General features: G+C 40.9%; 1 protein-coding gene across 8 annotated transcripts in view; it reads left to right on the top strand.

Annotated features, from left to right (window-relative positions):
* FHOD3 (formin homology 2 domain containing 3) overlaps positions 1–24,158 on the top strand; it is a 400,221-nt gene that overhangs the window by 229,689 nt on the left and 146,374 nt on the right. For all 8 annotated transcript variants that reach the window (XR_010069969.1, XM_063326254.1, XM_063326253.1 and 5 more), the window contains exon 6: positions 7,026–7,120. Coding sequence is in view for 7 of the 8 variants with exons in the window: in XM_063326254.1 (XP_063182324.1) it covers positions 7,026–7,120 (95 nt within the window). In the remaining variant the exon portion in view is untranslated. The remainder of the gene's footprint in view (positions 1–7,025; positions 7,121–24,158) is intronic.

The raw sequence follows: 24,158 nt of genomic DNA on the forward strand, positions 1-24,158 counted from the left end.
GGTAAGTGCTATTAATCTTGTAAAGCATCCTGAAGTATAGTGCATTTAAAATATGAGGGCTGCAACATAAAATAATGATTAAAACAATTATGACTAATCTTGCAAAGCTTTTGTAATGTATATACGTAAGCCAGATTTCAGTTCATATAAAAAGGCATCCAGCAGGCTAACTGCTGACACAGACAAGTGGGAGTCTGTTCTTTCTTCGCACTCTAGTTAATTGTAAGAAATACCACAAAAGGAAATATTGGAAGAGGAGCAATTCTGCTCCACTGGCTTTGGTGGGGCTTGTGCACTGCCACAGGTGTTGCCTGGTATGTATAAAGGACCAGCTTTTGCTGAAACACTTGAACCAATTAAAGCTGCCTTATGCCCCTTGACCTTGCTGCGTGCTGGTTTTTAAAAGAGAGAAACACCAGAGGAAAAGGGTGGCAGAGGGAACAAGAAGAGGAGAAAATTCCTCTGTAAGAGGTTTCTTCGGTCCTGGACTTGCCATGTGTTGGCCATGGGAAGGGCCAACTTGAACCTTGGGAACACCAAGAACTGTTGGGAAGTAGGCTTTAGGGAGAGGAGATGTGGGAGACGTGCATGTGGGTGTGAGGTTGAAAGGATAACTAGAGCCCTTCTGATTAAGGAGCCTCAGAACAGAGTTATGGAGACACTGGCTGTGCAGGTACCTTTCCTTAAAATAAGAGGAGGGTGAGAACCTGCTACTCCCCTCCCAAACCACAGTCACAACCTGCTTTCAAAGTGGATAATTAGGCTTGTAAAAGCTCTGTGGCCCCCACACCTGCTTTGTTGATGAGGTGTTATCAGCATGTCATCGAGGCTTCAAAGCTTTGACACGTTTTCCCAGACTCTTGGCCAGTCGAAGCTCTGCTCTGAGTCCGGATCTGTCAGCTCTGTTCCCCTTCGTTTTTGTGTAGTAATCAGCAATGAAAGAGGGTTTCTTTGCCAGCGGCCCCTGGGGTTCACCAGAACTAAGGTTATTGTTAAAGACGGACAATTAGGTAGAACAGAATAATAATAATAACACAGATCTAAAAGTCTCTCCTTTGTGCCAGGAATGTCAGAGTTATAAATCTCCTCCAGTATTCCCTGTGGGCTTTTGTGGACAGTGGAAACTATTGCTAGGTTGTGCCATTTAAGAACATACTGTTAAACATGGAGTTTTAACAGACTGATTAAAATACTAAGTGTCAAAGTACACATGTGCTGTCTCTTTAGAATTAAAATAATGGCAAAGGCATGTTTTTAGCTGCCAAGGAAAGAAAGGATTGACTCCATGATCCTTATGGGTCCCTTCCAACTCAAGATATTGTATGATTCTATGATTTTTGTTTCTTGGTGAGCTTGAATTTTAAATACAATGTGCTTTTAAGGGCAAGTTACAGCTTGCCTCTGATGTACCTGCTCAGTTATAACCACAGGCACCAATGTGCATTGCAGGACCTGAGCGTGCTGCAGAAAGCAGCCGTATTGATTGCCAAGGAGGGTGGCGTGTCCAGGCCTCCTGGTTTGTTTGGCTTTGCCCAGGGATGACCTCTGGACCATAGCTTCTTTTGAGCCTGTAATACGGGGAAAAATTCTGGTTGTCACTTTTGTCACTCATTTTCAGTGTTAAAAATAGATGAGTTTTATTGTATCTTTGTATATTTTGCCATTAAAGTAGATGGGAAAAAGAAAGGAAGACGTATAGATTAAATGGTTTAACCTATAAACCATTTTTTTTCTGCATAAATTTTAGCTTTGAATAATACCCTAGGTCTGAAACTAGCATGCGGAAGTTTCCATATCCATAGAAGTTTCAATAACATATCATTAGTTTTGAGCTACTAAAATACTGCCTAAGACTAAAAGATAGGCTTTGCATAGTGTCAGCTAGCATAAAAACTTCAGATTTACATTAGCAACGCGATATATTTGCGGTCTTTGCAGTTTCAGTTTATAACTTTAATTCTGTGGTGTGTTTTTTGTAAGAAAGTTCAGTTCGTGGTTAATCCAGTTAATACAAGTTCAGTACATGGTTAATATGGGAGTTCTGAAAATTAATTTCTTAACATGTTTCAGCCATGATGTGTGTGATAACGAAAAGAACAAATGAACAGGGGATTAAAAAAAGGGATTAAGCAAAGATTTGGGATTTGAAGGAACTTTGATAAGAAATAAAGTGTTCATATACTTTTGGCCAGGAATAAGATTGTTTTTATCTTCCTAGATGACGTTACAGATATCTTTGACAGGAGTAAGGAAATGGGAATAGGTGTATAAACAGCAGATTTTGCACTGAAGCTAAAAGCAACCATACCAATAGTAACAGTGGGGAATGGGGGGGGGGGGGGGAACCCAACTAAAAATTTTAGCTGGTTCTAGCCCTGTGTAATGAGTGTGAGTCATAAGGTTTGGCACAGTGCTGCTTTGTAAGATCATTTTCAGAAGCAGTGGAGAGGACAGGTCATCTGGTTTATCTGATGTCACGTCTTAGAAGCAAAGGGCTCTGCCGCAGTTTTGTTAATTTTCGAGCAGATAGATGGTACAAAAGTTGTATTTAATAATGATTTTTCATCAGGAAAAACACTGTGCATTATCAGTGGATATTATGGAGATAATAAACTCTTCCCCAAGGGTGTGTGTTCAAGCATCTCTGTGGGAATGTGCTACAAGCAAAAGTAGAAGCTCGCGACATCGAGCGTGTTGGGGCTGAGATGGAAATTTTTGTGTTCAAAATCAAGGTAGCCCCACCTGGTAGCTGAGCTCTTGCCTCTCTCTGGTGAGGAAACACGGACAAAGAAATTATGAGTTTGTTTTTTTTCTTAAGAACAATTCTCTAGCGCTTTGTAACATAATAATAGATGACTGTATTATCTCCTTCCTGGGATCCCTCACTACACAGATACTGAAATTTTGTTCTTGACTGGGACCTTTACTTTGACAGAGTATGTCTTTTTGGTGCCCAGGATAGCATATGTAAGTTAGTAATTTGTTTCCAAGTGGAGTGAAGGCAATCACACAGACCCTTAATTTCTCATTAAATGATGATAAGATTTTAACTAGCAATGAGAAAGATGGCTATTAGCAACCAGTTCTTCCCCATTACTTTCATCACAGTTCTGTGTGTCATTCGTGCTCAGCTGTTGTTGTATACAGCATGTCGTGTGCACCACGGCTGCTTGCTATCAAGTGCCTGATGAACCAGAAGCTTCCGCGGGAGCTGAAACCTGCTGTGACAGTGTCTGCCTTTGCCCCGCTCACCCTGTATGCTTGCTTATTCTGATGGAAACAATTGCAATCAGAAGATGCCTCCCTGCCATGACTCTTGACATGATGAATGGGGTTTGGACTCATAGGAAACCCTAAGAAAATAGTGCTTCTGCTCATTGAGAATGCTGTTGTTTTCTCTAAGTTAGTCTTGTGGTAAAATATGAAGCAGATAGAGCAGATGAGAGAAGCAGGTGTGTGGGCAAGAAACAGCTCTGAAACTTTTGACACTCTGGGTGGGAAAAATAGACTTTGCTTAAAGTGATGTTCATTGTGATGTTTTGTGCTAGAGTTTTTCCCTTTTGTCCCTGTTAACTTTATATATAGGAAAGATCCCGGGAGAGCATCAGTGCCAATACTGGCAAGTTTTTAGAGGCTTTCTAAAACCTCTTATTTCACAGAAATCTATGAAGTTTCTGGCTGGTCTGTCCTTTTCTAGCCTAAGCCTTTCCTAAGAAATCCAGCAATTTTCCACTTGAAAATAGCTATGGGTAAAGTCACACACTACTTTCACATAAGATTAAGGGTTTGACAAGGGTAGTGGGAACAAAGAAATTCCAAATTAAGTCTGCTCCATATTTAAACCCCCCTCTCCCAGCCCCTTGTTGCACAATAGCAAGCTTTCCTAATGCAAGTAGGTTGTTGATATACTTCCAAAAAGAATTCCAGTTAGCTGTGAGAGATGGGATTAAAGGGATTAAATAGCCTCCTCATTTTTTAGTGGGAAAAAAAAAAAAGCACTTTGGTTGAAGGCACGTACAAATGCGAACTTAAATGATTTTGGACGAGATTGGCCTTCTGAACAGCCTCAAATTGCCTTGCAAATTACTGTCCCCTTTCTTGGAGAGGACCTGCACGTTGCTGGTGGGTACGCGTGCATGCAGACATGCCCATGCCGGGTGGTGGGCATGTGGAGTTTGCACTATAGCTGCAGCCATTTCAGCAGACTACGGTTGTGGGCCAGGAGGTAGGCTATCAGTCAGGTAGAAAAGCCGTGAGGACTATAAAACAGTGCAGAATGCTCTGTGGCCAGTCTGTCTCCTCCTAGTGCAAAACTGGTGTGCCCCACTCTGCCAGATCCAAGCCCCAGGAGAACCTGAGCACCTCCGGCCCACCGGCCTGCTCCTACCTACAGTTTTTGTGGTCTCTTCCATTTTGTCATCATGTCATGTGGTTGCTAGGTGTTACCTTTTCTTCTTCATGATATGAAACCCAACATTCTCCTTTTTCTAACTCTTCTCGTCGACTTATTTTCCTAAGTATTTATAACGCATCAGCTTTGTACAAAGTACGTACAGATTCTCCCTAACTTACTCTTCCTCGTAATGAAAGCTGATTTCTCTTCAACCCTGCCTATCATGTCTTGCTTTCATTTTTCTGATCCCTGAAGACAGGAAATAGCAATATGAAGCTCCACGCCAAGGTCTGTCAGCAGCTTATGACCTGATGTTGGCAGATAATTACTGGAGTAAGGACTTTTATGTGGACAGCACGACTGCATAGCAAACCTGTCTTTTGTCTTTTTTCTAAGGCTTTGTCCTGTGAAACTTATTGGCCACTTGTTCAAGCGGCAGCAGTAGTGTTTTTTTCATGTGTTAGTAATTTTTCACCTATACCCAAAGGCCCGATTCTGTTGCTGGAAAGACACAGATAGTATCATGTACTTGGGATAGCATTGACAATGACCAACAAAAAAAGGCAGTGGGAGGGTTTGGTTAGCCAAGATTAGTGGTAGCAGATGAAAATTGTCAGGAATCCCTAAAACTTTTTTGTGGCTTCTTTCTAAGGTCTACTAATTTGCCTTAACCTGTTGTCGTTATGAAGAGTCACGTCTAAGAGGCTGAAGAATAATGCATCCCGGATCTCACTTATGCCTCCAGTCTAACTGGTCTTAAGTATAAGCAGTGGAGTAATTTTGTATTGTGTGCATGTTTTCCCTTTAAAAGCAGACTTCTTGCTGTCTTTGATTTCTGTATTAATTTGGAAAGCATGTGCCAAGAGTAAAATTTGTTTCACATTTGTTTCAAATTCAAATTAAATCCTTTCACCCCCAACAGAAGAATTTGCAAGAAAAAAAACAGGGGGGTTGGTGACCTTATCATGACTGGATCTCATCCTGCTAAATCTTTTTAGCATTGAAAGGAAGTGAAAGCAAGAATTAAGAACTTTGATTACTGCTAGGATAGCAGCGTTCTCCTCTTTCCTCTACCTTGCAAGGAAATGCTACAAAGCAGCCATTTATTCAGTCAGTACAATTCTTATCTCTTTTCGCTGACCGGCTTACGTCTTTTATTTTGCCTTGACACTTGGGCCTGTGTCCCTCCCGCCTGATGTTATTCACCTGAGACACGCGTCTTCAGAGGGTGGTGAATGATTGCTTCCTGGAGAGGAGGAGCAGAGGGCGATGGGCAAACCCCAGCAGCAACGCCGCCTGCCTAAGATAGGAGTTATCTCCTTGCCATTTCCCTCTCACTTGCTTTTTCTCCGTCTTCATTGACCGTGTAGGGTGACTTTGCTTCCAGCTCGGTGTAACAGATTAGATAAGGCATATAAGCACCTAAAATTAGTACCTCAGGTTTTTTAACTGTAAGCAGAACAAATAGAGCAAAGGAAAAAGGAGGAGACTTGAGGTAAAAATGACAGTTAGCTGCTTAGCTATAGGGGTCCTTAAGTGCTTGCCTAACATTATGTCTTTGAAAATCTGCCCTCGAGGAAAACATGGCTGCACTGTGCACAACCTGTGCAAAACTTAGCCAACGTTCGGCATGTGTTTGGAAGATTAATAACGTTGTAATTTCTCTCAACCTGTGGATTTTTTTTTTCTTTTATTCCCCCATAAAGCGGTGTACTAGGGGCTCGTCAGGTTGTGCGTTAGGTAATTGAGTTGTTATGCCAAGAGGCTGTGCTGAAAGGTGTTACATCAGTGATTTCTTTTTCATCCCACTGTGCTTTGATCTCCGGCTATAAAGCAGAAGATCTAACAGTGGAAACTTTTGAAGATGATAGATGAATTTTGCTAATCCACTTTTCATAATCCTTACGAAAAATGTCTGTCCTTATCAGTCAGAAAAGATTTAATAGCTGTTGTCTCTATAAAGTCTTATATTATCAGGATTGCAAACTATGGAATTACTATTATGAATATTTTATTTGCATGTTTTGAAATGTTGTAAATGCTTTAGAATAAATGAATAAAGATGCTTCTTTGTTAACCATGCTTTGTTGTATTTTCTCACTAAAATACAAAACTCATTTGCAAGAGAGCACTGTGCAGTGGTGAATATTTGCTCTCCTTAATGGTGTTAATTGCCCTGCTTTAATTTCATATTATTGGAATTCACTGAAACAGTCAGCTTAATGCATATATACTAATTCCAAACATTATATGATGGTGAAACAAATGGTAAAAGGCTTGGCTCACAAGATGCAAAGCATTGTAGATGATGGAACTGTTAACAACAGTAAGCGGCGTCTAGAATACTGTTTGCAGAGTTTGGGGCAATAAAATGTGGCATCTTCTAGGAAGGAACAAGTGCCCGTGCTTCTCCCTGGGTGAAATTCACACTTATATCATCCAGATGAAGTCAGGAAAGTTACTGCAGTTGCCCAGGATTTCATCCAGCGCAATCTTGCCTGATATATCTTTTGTTAGTCGAGCTCCCCATGTCTCTGGAAAACCCTGCTTATAGAAAATTGCCATCAATGCTTAGGATTGTAAAAAATAATCATCAGATCTAATTACATGTTATCTCTTTTCTTTACAATAGCTTTGGGACAGATTATGCTCTATGTTGATGGCATGAATGGCGTAATAAATCATAATGAAACCATCCAATGGCTGTACACACTTATTGGGTCAAAGGTAAGACACTCTCCAAAATTCTCATATGTTTTTGGTGTTCTTTAAATGCATTTTATTTGTATTATGTATCCATTTAGGGTATAACAGACTGCATGTTAGATTCTAAATGAATATGCAACACTGCATGGAAACCAGGGCACACTAAGCTGTTACTTCTTTTCTACTGTTTTTATACAATTTTTTTGCTGTTGGCACAAACTCTGCTTTTAAAAGCAAAGGTACTAAAGATGACCGCATTACTGTCTCTGCTGCCATTGCAGTTGACCGTGCAGAAGTTATTTTAGTCTTGCAGTTGTAATTCTCAAGACATTCTTTGGAACCACTTTTTGGGGTGGTTTGTTACACCTTTCCATTCTATGAATGCAAATCCTTTTCTACGGTTTCACCATTCTACACTGCTCAGCTTTGCTGAGCGCTGGGGGAGGACGATTCAGAGTGACTTCCCTCTAGTGCCTGAAGAGCCTGAGAAGACGAAATCTGATAGCGGCCTTCAGAGGGTTCTTTGTTGGTCCCTACATACAAGCAAAGGCTGAAGGCCGGAGTATATATATGCCCTGGGTCAGTCTCCTCCAGTGGCATGCACAACCCACTTTTAAGGATACATTTACTGGAAGTGTAGGTAAAGCCACAAATACACCATTCTCCCAGTCTGTTGGCTCTCCAGCTTTAGGGAGTTCATTAAGGCCTGCAGAGATTGCTGCTGCTCTTGCCATGTAGAGCTGCGTGGGATAGATCTGTATGACACAATAGCTGGGGCAGGGTATCTTGGCTATTGTTAACAACTCAAAAGTTGCCTTAATTGGTGGAATTGAATCTGTAGTTAGAATTACTAAGAAATTTCCAGGAACTTTTCCTCAAGTGGCTAAGTTGCAGAAAGTTGCTGTTGGATACTGTAGTGGCAGAGAGATGCTGCTGCTCTCCCGCTTTCCTGTGACGGTTTTCATAGCACAAGGAGAAAGAGAGTTCTGTGTCCCAAGAGCCTTTTTTAAACCCTACAGAATTTTTTCTACAATGTGCAAATTTCAGCGCTGCAGCAGGTTATCAAGTCAAAGAACTGTTTTATCTTGGGTTGATGTACCAATATTGATAGATACATAGAAGTAAGATAATTATGGTTATCAAATCCCAGGCTTGCGGGGCGGGGTTCAGGATTGAGAGAAGATGAGGAGAAACTTTTTTTCCGTGTAAAATGTTCCACTGTTGGCTGGGCATTATGCTGGGCAGTTTGCCCTCTTGAAATGGGGGATGTTAGCCACAGTTGGAAAAACTGATGCCAAATGAGAGAGAAATGGTTTTCTTGGTAATGGATCCTCACTTCCTATGCAACAGATAAAAAAGACAAGCAAAAAAGGAAAAAAAATATTACCGTGTCCGTGATTATTTTAATTCTCTAATGCACCTAGTGGGAGTGGGGTGGGGGAGAAACACAATTGTATTGCTACCTTGCGGATTAAATACTGTCTAGATTTTCTTGACCCCAGAGTACTTCAGCTCTCCAGTCCTTAAGCTCCTTTTTCCCTCCCCCATCGCCAGCCCAAATGATTATCTCCATGTCCTGGCTCGGTGCCTGCAGCTAAGGAATGCAGGCAATGTGCTTTGAATAGTTTGGTTTCAGGTAGCATCAAAGTTGCTTTTTCATTATTCTTTGACTGTCTTGGAAGAGATCTAAGTCCCTGTCTGTGTGCCAGAAGTTAACTGAAGGTATGGCAGGCTTACTGTCAGAGCGTGGTGGGACAGCTGCTCTGCGCACTTAAACGTGGTTTTGACTTTCTGTGAAAAATGAACCCCTGGAATTTGCAACGCACCTATGGTCTAATTTACAGCCCTGCTATGCGGGTGCCTTCTGCACAGCAAAGGCGGCAAAAATATGTTAACACTGCTGAACAAAAAAAAGAATAGTAAAATTGCCAATTAAGTCTTGGGACAAATCCCTCTAATAGGATGCAGGAGGAGTACAGTCATTCAGCTGCCACAGCTGCGACACATGGCTTCTTGCCTTCTCAAAAGCTCTGACCAGGTTTAATATACTCAGCAGTGGAGGTGACTGAATCTTTTCCACTGATTTTTTTTTTTATTTTTTTTTTTTTGTGTCAAATTCTGTAATGGTCTGACCCTTCACTGTTACTTGCTCTGCTCTGTTTGTATAGAGCTGCTGGCTCTGTTGCCCTTGCTCACTTGGAGTAGTGTGTTATTGCATGTGCTTGTCCCCCGCAGCACACGTGTTCAGCCAAGGACCTGAGGGTCTGTCACAGTTGGCACAGCAATGGCTTTAATTTTGGCACCCAGCTCCAAGTTCACTTTAGCCACCCAGTAATACTTCTGCACAGGAATAGGGGAAAGGGGCGGGAAAGGGAAATAAAATTTGCAATTAGTGAGAAAGAAGGACTAGAAGCAATATACTGAAAGCCTGTATAGACTGTTGTCATTATATTCCTTACTATTGCTACTTCTGCTGCAGTTGTAGCATCAATAGATGCTTATATAAATGGATTATCAGAAGTTGCTGATAACTTTAGCGCTGTGGTCTAAATTTGTTCTGAACAAATTTACTGGGGAGGTGATTAAAATTCCAGCAGAGTGACTGCACTGGTGCTGCTGCCCTTAAACTGAGTAAGAGGCACCAGTGGTGTCAGGCTGAAGAACTGACAAGTGGGAAGAAAGTTAATCTGAGATGACTCATCTGTTGGTGGGCAGAAAGAGGCTCCTGTTTCAGATTGGTATTATAATAGGTGTTAGACTGGAAATTAGAAATTAGCAGTACTCTTCCTCTGCCATGCTATTTAAAGAGAAGAGCATTATCAGCAAATCCCAAGCTCTTAGGGCCACTGCTGGTCCTTTGCAAGACATATCCAACCATGTGTGACCATGCCAATGCGTGCTGTGGCCTCTCACAGGCTGGCTATAGACAGCTTTCCAATCATCAGTGGCTAATAGATCCCTGGCATCAAATATTTACAGCATAATCCCAATTTAAATGTACGTTACTACTATTTCATCATTAGTTCTATAGGCAGCAATTCATCAGTCTTTCCCTGTTTAACAAAGCATTCAAGTATGTACTTAATTATAGGTGTACGGTTACATGCTGTTGGCTTCCAGGGAACTTCAATACATAACTGAGGTCAGCAGTGTACAAGTACGGAAGAGGGCTATAGCAGGGCCAAGGCTCTGACCGTCTTATATAAGCTAGAAGTTGCGTAAATAGGAAATATCTATGTCAAGCAAGTTTTCTTTTAGCAGTCATTGGTAGCATAGAACATTCATGCAAGATAGTTTACTTTTTAAAAGACAAAACTGGGAGTCAATGCATGTTAGTTAACAGTGCTTCCAGAATTGCTTCTTAATTTTTATCTTTTTCTTAAAGTGCGTAAACTTAACCTATCAAGGACGTTACCTTAACTGACCATGTGCCAGAACACAAACCTTCATTCAACCTCACAGCACCTGGGAAATGGTATTTCACCACTTTCTCGGTGTTTCTGCCAGCTGTATGTTGCTGGTGCTGAAGTCGGAATTAAGTTTTTGCAAGGTATTGCAAGTTGTATTTAGCCTGGTTGTAAAGGGACCTGAGGCATTTGTTCACGCTGGCAGCTGTCACCCCAGAGCCCCGTGGAGCTCTGTGGTGGATCACCGGCAGGTAGAGTCTGGGTTTGATGGTGATGGCGAGGACTGTTGGAAAATTTTTCTTATCCAAAACAAGGGACGCCAGGTTAAAGGCATATATGCACTAAGGCATCTTAAGTCCTTATAACGTATTTTTCATCTGTTAGCATGTATTGAGGTAATGTATATATTATCTTTCACATGTGTTGGTATTCCCTCTGACCTGGTAATAGAAAGTGTACAATACTGTATCAGTGCCTTACGCTCTCCTGGACTAGCTACCGAGTGTTTACAAAGAGTACATTTCTAAACCAAACATCTTGGAAAAACGCCAGGTGTTTATATTGTCCCCTAGAGAAGTAAAGGTTCCTTTGCATCTCAAACCCACAGACTTTTGCCACTCGACCTCAGCCTTCAAAGGCACATCTAAGGCATTATGTGGTCCAAAGCCTGAGCCTGGTTTCACCTTTTCTTTCCCCGCATTTCTGACTGCTACTGATAATGATTATTTTTTCCCATTTGATGATCCAGGCTGTTCTAATTTCCCCCGGGGGAGCTAAAGCCCCTTTTTTGGCATTGTTTTCGGTGGAAAGTAATCCATTTTCAAAGTGGTGCTGGGTAACCTCAGAAGACAGGGTGGAATGTTGGGCCCAGGCTGATACAACGAGGTTGATTAAAGATTCCTATCTCACATCTTGTTTTAATTTTTTTTTTCTACTTTGCTTCTGTCTGGGTCCTAGATTGCAAGGTTAAATATGAATTTTAACTAGCAAGTTGTTCTCTGTGCCTTGTGTGAATCTTTTGCTTCCCTTGGTATTGAAGTAGGGACTTTTTGAATGTTTTAAACGTAATTCAATCCAAAAGAAGAAAAAAACTATCTCAAAGCAAAAGGAAAAAACCTACACCATTTGAACAGAATGTAGCTGTAGTGGGTGGATTTGTTGATTTCAAAGGGAAAGTCCAGCAGAGCTGCTTTTCCTGCACGGTCCCGGTGACATGTTAAAACATACACACAGTTGGTAAGTCATTTCACAAGAATTTTGAGAGAAATAATATACTTAGTCACAAAAAGCACTAAAGTAATTTTTACAGGTGAATCATTTAAGGTATGTAGAGGTAAATACTCAGTTTAAGAACTGGACTGAATCAGTCTCCGTTTCACAAGTCATTTACGCCTGTGCTTAACTGAAGACGTAAGCAGAGCAGAGAACACCGTATAACTTGAATTGGTGCTTTTCTTTACCTCAGGAAATTTCTCGTCAAATCTTAGGCAAATGAATTTTAAAGTGGGTCTACAAATACATACCGAAAAATAGCTTGTATTCGTGGAGAACGTTACATTTGTAAGGGGCTTAACAGATATGAGTAAGATTAAAATAGTAGCGTTAGTAGTACTAAAGCCCAAAGCATGTTGAATTAAATCACCCCCAAATCTGGATGGTATACTCTCTTGTTGAGGGTCTTGGAAATACAATGTGTTTGCATCTGATTAATTTTTCTGCCAATATATTTTGAAAATCATCGTGTGTATGGATGGCCTATCTTATTACCTTTGCCAGGATGATGAAAAGGAATATATGTAGGAACATGCCTAATCTTTGTGAGCAGGAAGTTGTACTGTAGAATTGTCCTGCGCTTTATTCTTAATGTGTTTGGAAGGTGATCTAGAAAAGCTGGCCTGCTAGAAGAGTTAAGCATCCAGGAGAAATTACACAGCTTGGGGACCTACTTTGATTAATTTCACATGTTGTACTCTTCCCAGTCTGCTGCCTGGATGGTTAAGGAACTGTTTTGCAGCCTCTTACAAACGAGACTCTACATACAGCTAATGCACAAGCTACATAGATTGTACCATCTCTCTTCCCTCCAGCCACAACTCTGATAAGCCTGTGGGTTTGTTCTGTTTTCAGGTTTAGCCCAGGTAGAAATGTCAGTTAGGTGTCCGTCTTACAGCCTTTCAGGCTCCTTTGCTTCCTGTAAGAGTTCAGAGCAAGGCTGAGATTTCCCCTCGAGCCCTAAAATCAGTGTGTCTTACCCATGGGCTGCCCTGAGCTGGAGACCTTGAGCTGTGGTGAACAGGTACAACTGCTTTAAGTTCAGTGAAACTGTGAACATGCATGTCAGCTTAGCAGCTGGTTCTTAAATTTAATCCGCTGTGCATTTGGCCATTGAACTATTGTTATGAAAATGGTTGTGTGAGGGAGAAACAAAATCCTGGGTTTATAGGAACTTAACTCTCCTACTTCCTGCCTCTCAAGAGCTTGAGCCAACGCGCACCCAGGTCGGGCTAGGGCTTCCCTCCATCTCTCATTCAGAATCTATAACTGCACTGTTGCATGAACAGAGTTTATTTTGTACGGTATTTAATTAGTGCTTTGAAGATAAGGATCAGGATGTTGCAATAAACTTGGAATAGGATTCGCCAGCCAGTGCAGACTACATTGTGCGCTCGCTTTGGTCTGTCCAGCTCAGCAGGCAGACTGCTACGAGTGCTGCTCTTCTCTACCAGCTGTATTTGTAGGTGGGTTTCAAAGTCGTTCCATCAAACGTGAGAGTTTGCAGCAGTCCAGTCTTGCAGCAATAACTATTCCTGTAGCTCCATCTGTTGCATTCACTTCTGAGTATTTTGAAGGGATAAACACCTATTTTTCTGTGCTCAAAATGAACTCTTGTAGATTAAGGCGATACTAGAAAACACACAGCTCCCCCAAATCATATCAGAGATCTGATTTCAAGTCCTTTGAAGTGCAGAATGAGAAAATGTAATGATTAACTGCCAACAATGTGGCAAACGTTCAGGCCCAAGTTTTCACTCAGTCTCATCTGTTCAGATCTGTATGAGAAAATGTCCTGTTAGCGATGAGTGAAATATGTCCAAGTATTTCCAGAAAATACCATGCATCTATGCACATGTACAAGTTTCTTGTTGTAAAGGAAAGGTATGAAGAAAGGAAAAAGCAGGGGTTACACTAGAATTAGGTAAGGGAAAAAAATGAAAAACAACCGAAAAATCAGTGCTAGCTTTTAGAATTACCTTGGTCTCTCTCACTAATGTAGTTCATTGTCACAGATCTGTTACCATGCACATTTGTGAGCAAATTATTGTGCCTCAGGCCCTAACTATTTGAATTTTCTATTAGCTACTAGTGTTTTCTAACAAGCACTAAGTCCAGCATTCCTGCGAAAGGGGAAGATGCAAGTGGAAAGTTTGTATTGAGGGATGAGACTAAAGAAAATGGAGCCTACTTGTCTTTCCAGCAGTCTTTGACTATAAAATCAATTGCCTGAACAAGAAAAATAGAACATTTTCAACCATAAGTTGTCAGTTAGAAAAGAGTGAAGAAGTATGAAAGAGTGGCTCCAAGGATGAAAAGCAGCTGGTTATAACTGAAGCCTCTAGTACACACCTGAGATTTTTATGCATATCTAAACACAGAAATCAACTTGGCCAATATAAAACACATTGCTGTCATTATGCCAAACCTTTTTGGGATAGCTATGTAATCATTTTGCAGGGTAGAAATATCGTTAGTCCTAAGTTAAGAGTTTAGTAAGGTGCAGTTTAAGGAAATATACCATGTTTTAAAATTAAAATAAACAGTTATGTCTGAAGCTTTTCTGGAAGCACTGTTTCATGAACTCGGATGCATAACGCTTCAGTCTGCAGGCTTACCTTTGCAGGGTTACCTGTTTTCTGGTCTCTGTTGCTCTTAGGTGAAATGAGGGAAAGGTCTTCTGGTGCATAGTCAGTTGTTGAAATGCCACCAAACTCAAATTTTTAGCTCGGACCTTTCACGGAGGTGAAACAATGCAGTTTTTTCCTCTTTTTTGAAATAAGCATATGCAGAAAGTCCAGGTAATGCTTCAAAATGAAGCAGTTCCTCTGAATTTCCCCATTTTTTTTAATCCTCATTTCCCTTTTGTTAGTTCAACTATGTTGTTTTTAGCACTGTCAAAGAACTAGGATGTAGACTGTGCAGGTAAGTGCCTCTTCATGCAGGCACCTACATGTGGCCTTAAGCATAGGCATCCTGGTGGGAAGCCGCTTGGCAATCCTTCCTTGCTCCCCTGAGCCCTCTTCTCCGAGACTGATACTTTATGCTGCCAAACTCGACAGCTTCTGACATTGGAAGAAGATTTGGGAAATCGTTTTCAGTCTGATACTACCACATGTGTTATCAGATATGGCTGTATGTTAAACTAGCTATTGTGCTGGTCTAGTGGATGACTGATTCTGGCTTATATATTTACTCTCATCAGTACATGAGTATTAGAAATCAAAGCTGTAGGCTCATGTCAGTAGCAAATATCCTTTGTCCTCTGTCCTTGTATTCCCATTTCAGCAAGGCACTGGGCAAGTCCTTCCAGGTACGATCAGCAATGAGGCCCTGAATCCTGGGGAGCGGGGTCCGTGTCTGTGCCATGGGTGGTACATGAGATAGATCAGCATGAAAAATAAGAAAATGCACCGTAGTGAATGGGCATGTTTCCAGAAAGTGCCAAGTACCGGTACCTCACCTGTACTTATTGCCAAATTGATATATTGTTCTTCTTCCCCCTGCATAGTGAGACCAGGATAAGAAACAAACCTGACATCCAGATCTTCTGAGGCTTAATTAAGTGTCCTGAGTTTTAGAGCTTTTGGTTGTTCTGCCAGCAGAAAGTGCAGGTGTGTGTGGTGTGCTGAGATGACTTCTGCAATTCTGTAGGAAGAAAGGAACTGGTCAACCTTTTGCATTCTTTGGTGTGTATTAATGTTCTGGCTTTTTATGACTGTTAAAAGGCATTATGGTTAATTTTTACTTAGTCCTTCAGATTTGAAGAACATAGGTAGCCTTTCCTTATCTTAACAGAGCTTTGGGGTTACCTTACATATGTATCAAAATACCCTATGATATTCATGCTGTGACAAGCATAGTTTAATTAATTTATAGGATATGCGTAGGATTCTTTGGTTAATCACTTCATTTTTCTCACTGTTCGTAGTAAACTTTTGGAGACTTATACCTTTTCACCAGGTTTCTTCTTCCTCTCACCTCTATTTTGATGATTATTGAATTTTTATTAAAGGTTTTTGAGACGAACTGCACTCTTAAGAGTGGATCCTTTTTACAGCATTTTGCAGAATGCAAGTACAGTTAGTGAGGAAACAAGAGCAGAAATTCCACACAAAGTCTGTTAAAATTTTTGGCTGTGCAAGGATCTTGTACTCCTCTAAAAGTATGAATTGAATCCGCTGTGTACTCTGTGTCTGCTGTGAGGCATATAGGACCTTTTTTTTTTGTCTGCAGAGCTGTGGTGCTTAATCTTCTATCTCAATTTTTTTTTCTGAATGTCCTATCTTTTTGGAAACTCCTTGACACAGCAACTGAATTAGTCAATACAGCATTGCCCTTATTTTTCTTCTTAAATTTGTCTTAATTTTCTTCTAAAATTAGTCTCTGTCGTGGTTGCCATCTATATAGTACAATAGTGGAATCCTGCCTGCGGGAAAGAAGGTGGTATCCAACATTTTTCGCCGCGTCACGTAAACCAGATCCGAGACAGCCAACACAGCAGTTAATATACCACTGTTTTGCTTGTAGCTTAGCCTGGAAGAGTGACCCAGATAGGGAGGGAGTCCATACATTGGGAGACCCAGGCTGAATCCAGCTTCCAGGCACATTCTTGAACCAGTCTCCAAATCCCTTTGTGCCCCAGTCCCTCATCTGGAAAATTGGTGTTTGCATTTTAGAGCCCTGAGGGAAGAACATGGGGGAGCGGAGGGAGAGATTATACGTGTTGAAGACAGATACGTAGGTGAAAGTTGAACCTAATACTAATTGTTACCATATCTTTCCTTCTGGCATCTCTCAAAAATGCTTGTCATTCCTTTATTTAGCTATAGTCGTTCTTTAAAGCAACAGCTACTAGCTAAAGGTGCTTGGATAACAGTGAAAAACGTGCTGTATCAAAAATGGAAACCACCAAAACATATATGATGGCTTTATATTCAGCATGTAGTGCACCCCAAGGAACCTCTTGAGTTGCAACCAGCTCAGGTCCCTGAAGTTACCTCACCAGGTTATTGCCCCTAGGACTCATTGTGGTTACCTCATAGGTTTTTTGTGGGTCTCCTCAGCTACAGGACTAGTCCTTAGGAAGGAAGATATCTAGTAAATGTGTGGACTTCAATTACTTTTCATAAGATCAAGATCAAAAGAAAGGCTCTCTGATATGTTTACTTTTTTTTTTCTTTTCCTCCACAGTGCTCTAGTAGTAGTTTATACCGTATAAAGTCTTTTCAGAATAATTTCCAGTGTACCAGCAGGTTCCTTAGCTGGCTCCCATGGTACATTGAAATGAGTCTCATCTGGACGTGCTGTGTGCTCTCTTTCCATATTCTGATCCTCTTTGATCACAGCAATCAAACGAGGAGCTCAGATGCTTCCTGGTTTGCCCCCCTCTATCTGTCTACTATTTTCCTTTTTTGAAGACCACGTTAATGAAAAACAAGAATGTGGTGTTCAATATAAAAAATACTGTTAATACCTCAGCCAGTGTGGAATTGTTATAGATTGGAATTGTTTTATAAATTTGATATATTTTTTTAATTTCCTCTTCTTAACAATAGGTACAGAAATGTAGCAAATGTATGCTGTGTCTTTTTTGTTTCCAGCAGCATGTAGCTGCTTCCTTTAGTTTAATAAGAAAATGAAAGCATCCTTTCCAGAAGCCATTTTTTTCTCCACTTCACTTTAAATTTCACTGTGTGGTTGTCTACGCACCTTATTGTTATGATTTTGGAGGGAAATGCAACTCTTTGCTAATTGGAGTTGGAATGCTTCCCCAGTCGAGCTTTGCATATGACAGCGTTTCTTGCAGAATGTAAATGGAAAGAGTAAAATGGGACAAGAGACCCCTGCAGGTATTAATCTATGCGATTGCCTCAAAACTGTTAATTCCATGTGGGCTGAGTTTCTGTTCACCCTGTTTTCCTTTAAATAGAGAGAACAGAATTCCACTTCTTTGTATTTTTTTTTCTTCACTGTGTCACTACCACTCTTCATCCTCTGGAGCAGTCCTCTACCCTCAGGTCGCTGCTTCTTTTTGTCTTCCTCATTGCGGTGTAGCTTCCCTGTGTACATGCTCTCCTCATATTTGATGTCTGTTGGGCCACTCTTCCATGCACAAGGGAACTGTAGAGCCCTCTATAGAAAGGATTCTGCATGGCTGTAGGGGGAAAGACGTGATGGACCACCTGAAGACAGGTTTGCTTCCAGACCTGCACTGCCTGATGATTGCTCAGATGGACATCTGTACTAGCTATGGATCTGACAGTGAGATTTGTGCCAAACTTGCTTGGAATCATGATATACCTCAACTTTGATCACTGGCCTGCATGATGTCCCTTCCTGTTTCCTTGTCGTCCCCCTTCGGATGTGGGGATGCAACTTGAATGCCCAAGTTCAGTTTCTGACAGTGGAAGATTTACATTCAGAGCAGAACATCGGACAGAAAATATTAGAAATTGCAGTATATGTCAAAGAGGGTGGCCTTGCCATTTGCTAGGGTGGGTATTGTATAGGAACAGCAAGTGTTCAGAGGGTGTCCCACGGTGTTGGGCCATGAGACAGTATTTGAAAACTGAGTGGAATATTTTCCTGACGTCATTACCTGATGTAGTAATAGTGCAATTACTCATCTGGATGGTTGTTTTCTTCTTCCCTTTTGCTCAGAAGGGTGGGTTGGGATTATTCGTCATCTTTGGCTAAACCGACACGAAGTTATGTGGAACAGATGGACATCACCAGACTGCTTTTGTGTACAGGTCGTTAGCACAGCATTATTTTCACAGGTCTGAGTAGTTCAGTCCGAGTATGCACCACTTATAATACTATGGATGTTAAAGCACTGATGGCATCTTGCCATTTCAGTTATTCTTTAGTTCCAGTAGAAAAATGAAGCCTAAAAAAGCACCCTTCCCATTACCTCCCCTTTCAGAGGGTTGCCTTCTAAAGTTTTTATAGTAGGTTGCCTTTCCTCGTGCAAGTGAGTTGCAGTTTGAGATGGAAAAAGGGAGATACTTCACTTGTTGGAGCTTCAGGAGATTTTAGACTTACCCTTCCCTTTGAAACCATGCTATTAATTTCTGCATCTGATTTAATTTTAAATCCTGCTTTGTCAATAAAAATAGTTTGCTTAATTGTCCTCTATCCTTAGAACCAAAGGAAAATGAAAATTTTGAAATCGTTAGAGTAGATGTTAATACCTCCTGCCTCCATCTGTGGTTCCTGCTTTCCTGCATGGGTATGGACACATGCAGATGAACACTGACACACACGCATTTTCTGACTGCTCTGGAGATGCAGTATCATCAGCGGTGGCCGCTGCATGCCTGCAGCAAGTAAAGAACAAGAAAGGAGACCAGACAGGACACATCTTGTACAACCAAGATGCAGAAAACACTGCAGCTGTTCTCATGTAGAAGAAGAAAAAAATCAGTGAGGGGAAAAAGAAAGCAAGCTGCCATTTCTGCCTTAGAAAAGCCATCCCACAGCACCACCTAGCAGACACGGATGGATATGAATAAACAGACTTATGATGAGACTGGAGCAAAATGCTGCTGGGGGACTAGGATGCTGAGCAGGACTGTGTGCTTTAAAACAGCTGTTCCACCTAATACCTAGCACAGGTCATCGATAGGAGCTGAGCTGTGCGGTCCTTCCCTCTTGCAGCTTGTTACCCTTTAGCATCTGGTATTTGTAGCCTGATGCAGCTAATGAACCTCTGCATGTTTGATGAAACACATCTTCAGTTTGGGGTTTGTTTGCTTTTGTTTGTGTTTTTTTTGTTGTGTTTTGTTTTTTTTTTTTTACTCTGGAGTTGTGCTCTTCGGCCCCATGTATTTTTTAAGTCACCTAGTTTAATCGGAGTGATAGCATTCTCAATCAACTTCAGTTTATTTATGTTCTTGTCCACGTTAGTCCGAGGTGCCGGGGGTAAATGGCCCAGCAGCCTGCTGAAGAATACTGCCGGGGCATGGACTTCCAAGAGCATGGCGAGCGCAGCCTGGTGCCACCCCTGGGGCTGGGGGAGTTGTGTTAGAAAATAGTTATGCTGCAGCTGCTGGCTGCCTCTCTTTTTAAAAGTACTTGTTGTACACATTTGCTTTTCTAGGGGGACCAGAACACAAACTTGCTTTTGGGCTGCAATTGTGAAGTATTTATTTGTGCGACTAGCAGATTTCAGCCAGTGGCCTTCACTTTGTTACTTGATTAATCTTGCACATCTCCATACTTTAAACTGCCTTTTAGCCTTCGCCCTGCCGTCCTGAACGGGTGGGTATGAAAGGCTCTGGCAGTGCCCACTTGTGGGAGGCTGTCTGGGAGCTGGAAGGAAGTAGTCAGGGCTGCAAAGAAAGAGGTGATTTCAGAGCACAAGTTGCAGTCGCTTATGCTGAACTAGAGCAGCACTGGTCCTCCTGTGAATTGTGCTGTGGATGTACGAGTTGTAAACAACGTGACACAGTAATGGGAAGGCGTCGTAAGACTTTGAACTTGCAAAGTTTTTTAGTTTGGTATTATGCATGTAGGCAGATCTGCTTTGCTACACAGAGGCAGTACAGAGATATCTCTGGCAGCAAGACTGAAATCCAGTCCCTTCCAGGTTCTGAGGTCGTATTTTCCTGGTTAACGTGGGGGACTGGCTATCAAGACTCTTAATTTTCTCCATAGCATTGAAAAAACTTTATCATCACTGCCGTTCTTGTTGTTGTTGTTATTATTATTAATAATTATTATTATTCAGAGCCAAGAACTATACAACTAAATTTGTATGCGGACACCTAAAATATTCTTTCAGATATTGTGAGACATTTTACTTTTATGAAAGGAGCTGTGCCTATGCCATTCTTTGGAAAATTTAAAAAAAACCCTTTTTTTTTCTGGCATTTCCATGATCACTGGTAATATCTTTCATGGCCTTCACACAATTGTTCCATGAAATACCTCTCACCTCTTTTATGCAACTATTTAGATATTAAGTAAATGTTCCTTGTCAAGTGCTGTGAGAGCCTATCGTGAAACATTTTCTAAAAGCAGGAAAAATAACACCAAAAGTAAGAGTTCAGTGTGATTTTAATACTCTCAATAAACTCACCTCTTCAGAAATTGTACTCTACTGAGTTGAAAGGGTCAAATCTCAATTACATTTGGTTTTGGCTAAATCCATAGGAACCATTCCCGTCAGACATCACACAGCTACCGCAGTGCATTTCAGTTGAGCTTTCTGCGATACAAAGGATCATGTTCTGCAGCAGTTTATTTTACTGCTTTTGTGAACTGCTGCCCCTCGTTAGGGCATCACTCTATTTACTGATTTTGCCTGCAGTTACTCTTGACTTCAGAAGAAAGTGGAAGTAATCTGTTGCGGTTACTTCAGGAAAAAGAAAGGCTTGGAGTTGTTGTTTTTTTTTCCTTCTGCTCTCCTCTGCCTCTTTCTGTCTATACTGCTCCCAAAGAACTGAAACAACAGCCCAGACTTGATCTATGATGCAAGTCAAATCACTGCTGATTATGATCTCATACTTTTGTGGGTTCAGCTCTTTGAATGACCATGGCAATTACTTTGCTAAGAACTATACAAGTCCCAGATGCTGAATAATTCTCAAATGCTACATCTCACATATGTTTCATTCTGACAATAACGAAACTGAAATGCACGTTAAATAATACCACAATAAAGACACATCTGACTGTGTCATGGTTTGATCAAATGTGTTTAGTCCTCAGATTCAGAGTCGGACACTGAGAAGGGTCAAATAAAGAGAAATCTGGGCTCTGCTGCTTTGCTAGCTGCTTCCCTCTCCTGGTCACCACTGCTGGAAACCTACCTGTAGCTTGGTAGCTACAGCCTCCAAGGAATGTATAGGCATATAGGCATAGTTGTCTTATTACATTGCTGTTTGGTGTTTTTAGACTTGTGGCAAGAGTGGTCACATTTCAGGTGAGTTTGGAAGATGCTTTGTGGTACTTCTGAGGCTCTCCTATCTCACTTGGGAGATAAGTTGGTAAGCCACTCAGTCTTAAGTGCTTGGGAAAATTAAGTCACTTAAGCTACAATATCACAGGTGGTTACCGAAATGCCAGAGCACACCCCGTGCATAGAGAACTACTAGAATCTTATTGCATAAAAGGTCTCGTCTTCAGGTCATTTGTGAACTGAAAGGTACATTTTGGGTATCTGGATGGGCATCTGAATCTTAACACGTGTAGGACTGTTCTTTTAAACCAAAATTAGGTAATCACTCTGATCTGGTGAAAATAACAAGTGTTATGGATCTTTTTGCACCCTGATGTCTCTTTCAGTATATGTGTGTTTGGGGGGTGGTATGGATGTTTGAGAGAGAGGCAGAAAATAAATTGCAGATGCTAGGCTTAGAAAAAACAAGTGTGTTTTAAAATAAAAATCTAGGGGTCTCCATTTTAATATTCATGTTCTTGATATAGCTGTTATCATTTAGTCGTATTTAATGATTGAGAGACGTTCTTGGACAACTAGCTCTAGGTGGCTCTGCAGGAAGTTGGACAAGATGACCTACAGAGGTCCCTTCCAAACTTAACCGATCTGTGATTCTGTGAATCACCCAAGGTTCCTCCTCCTCTTTGTGCTGTAGTGGTATCCACATACATGTGCCTTATACTGTGAAGAAAATGGTAAAAGCCAGATCTTTTTTATGAGTTGTAACAAAGAAATTTATTTTTGGTCAAAGTAGAGTTGGAATCTGGATGTGGTGATGGATCTGGACATCAGAGTCCTCTCAAGGATATTGATGAAGCTGAAGTTGACATTGTTTAACCTGCAAACCTTTGGAACATGAGTGAACATGAGTGTGATTAGAGTTAACCCCAATTTGGGCTTGGGAAGCCATTCCCACGTTACCAGGAGGAGTGCTCTATAGGAACGCTTCCATTTTTATTATCCAAGCAGGAGTCTGAGGGGTCTCCTGGCACCTCTTTCTCTTTTCTGCTATTGAAAACCAAGCATACATCTTTTCAGTTTGTGTGTTTGTTTGATTTGCTTTGAAATTGAGGGTGGCTGTGATGAATTTGGTTGATACAAATCAGAGGAAGGAGGTAGCTTGAGATGGAGGAGTTACATTATCTCCTTGGACACTGAATTTTGTATCTCTTCCAAAATAATTATCATTTTTTATATATATATATAAAATTGATGTAAGAGTACTGTTGTCTTCCATAATAACATCATATAATCTTACCATTCTCCAGCTGTATTGTATGCACAAGTTGCATACCTGCTTCCATTTTTGAAAAGCAAAATTTAAAATACCTCCATCTCTGTCCTTGTTCAATGAAGGAGGGAGTTAGAATAATGTGAAATTGCTGGAGCTGTGTAATTCAGCAGTGCCTTAGCTGGTACGCAGTGACTTGTGCCCCCATAAATGTTAGCTGTGTGAAAGATGCTGCCACTCGGCTCAGAAACCCACCACATGGGAATCTGGGAATGCATCTGGGCTCAGTTACATTTTTGTTTTCATCATGGAGTCCTGTGGATGTAGAAAAAAGCATCGGGAGTATACTGATGATGTGAATTAGATTTGAGGATAGCCGCCTTTTACAGACTTGGGAAAGCCGTAGCAAAGAGGTGATTGCTGGAGAAATGTGGCTGCTTCCATTATGTTTAGATGCTCCTCAGAAAGCAGCTGTATTCATTAACTTCATTTGGCAAGTTGTGCAAAGGTAAATAAATGGATCTGGTTTTGCAGTCAAACCACTGATTCCGGCTTCCTTTTTGTGCCTGATGATACTCAGAAGTTTGAGAATAGAGAAAAATTTTCAGTTTATACATACAGTGAAATACTAGTACTCTTACTGTTTCAGTAATAAGTGGAATATACACATATATATCTCCTTTCTTTAGTTTTACTTTATTAATTATTCTTTCAAGAGGAGTTTGTGGTGGGTTTGTCCCATGGTTTTATATATGATATTTGTTCTTTCAACAGTTCTATTATTTCAGTAGTTGAAACCACTAGCATGTTGCTTTTCAGGGTGTCTAAAAAGGATAACCTGTTAACAATTATTTGCTTAAGAAAGATGTTGCAATAGATAATATATTATAGTTTGGACTCTTAGTTAACACACTATCTTCAACCACTTCCACACATTTTATACATAGGTTGTTTTGGGTTTGAGTGTTTGCTGTTGAAATGTTGTCTGTGAGATTGTACAGTGTCACGAAAGGACTGCCAAGCATATCATTAAACTCACAGGGGTTTTCAGGTGAAGTTATTTAAACCCAGCCATAGTTTTGGTATTTAATATGAGTACTTTTTAATAGAACTGTTGAAAGAACAAATTTCACGTGCATAAAACCACAGAATAATAACAAAGTAGTTTTCCACTGAACTTGCAGACTCAAATAGTTTTTTCCC

The sequence above is a fragment of the Chroicocephalus ridibundus genome, chromosome 2 (assembly GCF_963924245.1).
Source record: "Chroicocephalus ridibundus chromosome 2, bChrRid1.1, whole genome shotgun sequence".
NCBI lineage: Eukaryota > Metazoa > Chordata > Aves > Charadriiformes > Laridae > Chroicocephalus > Chroicocephalus ridibundus.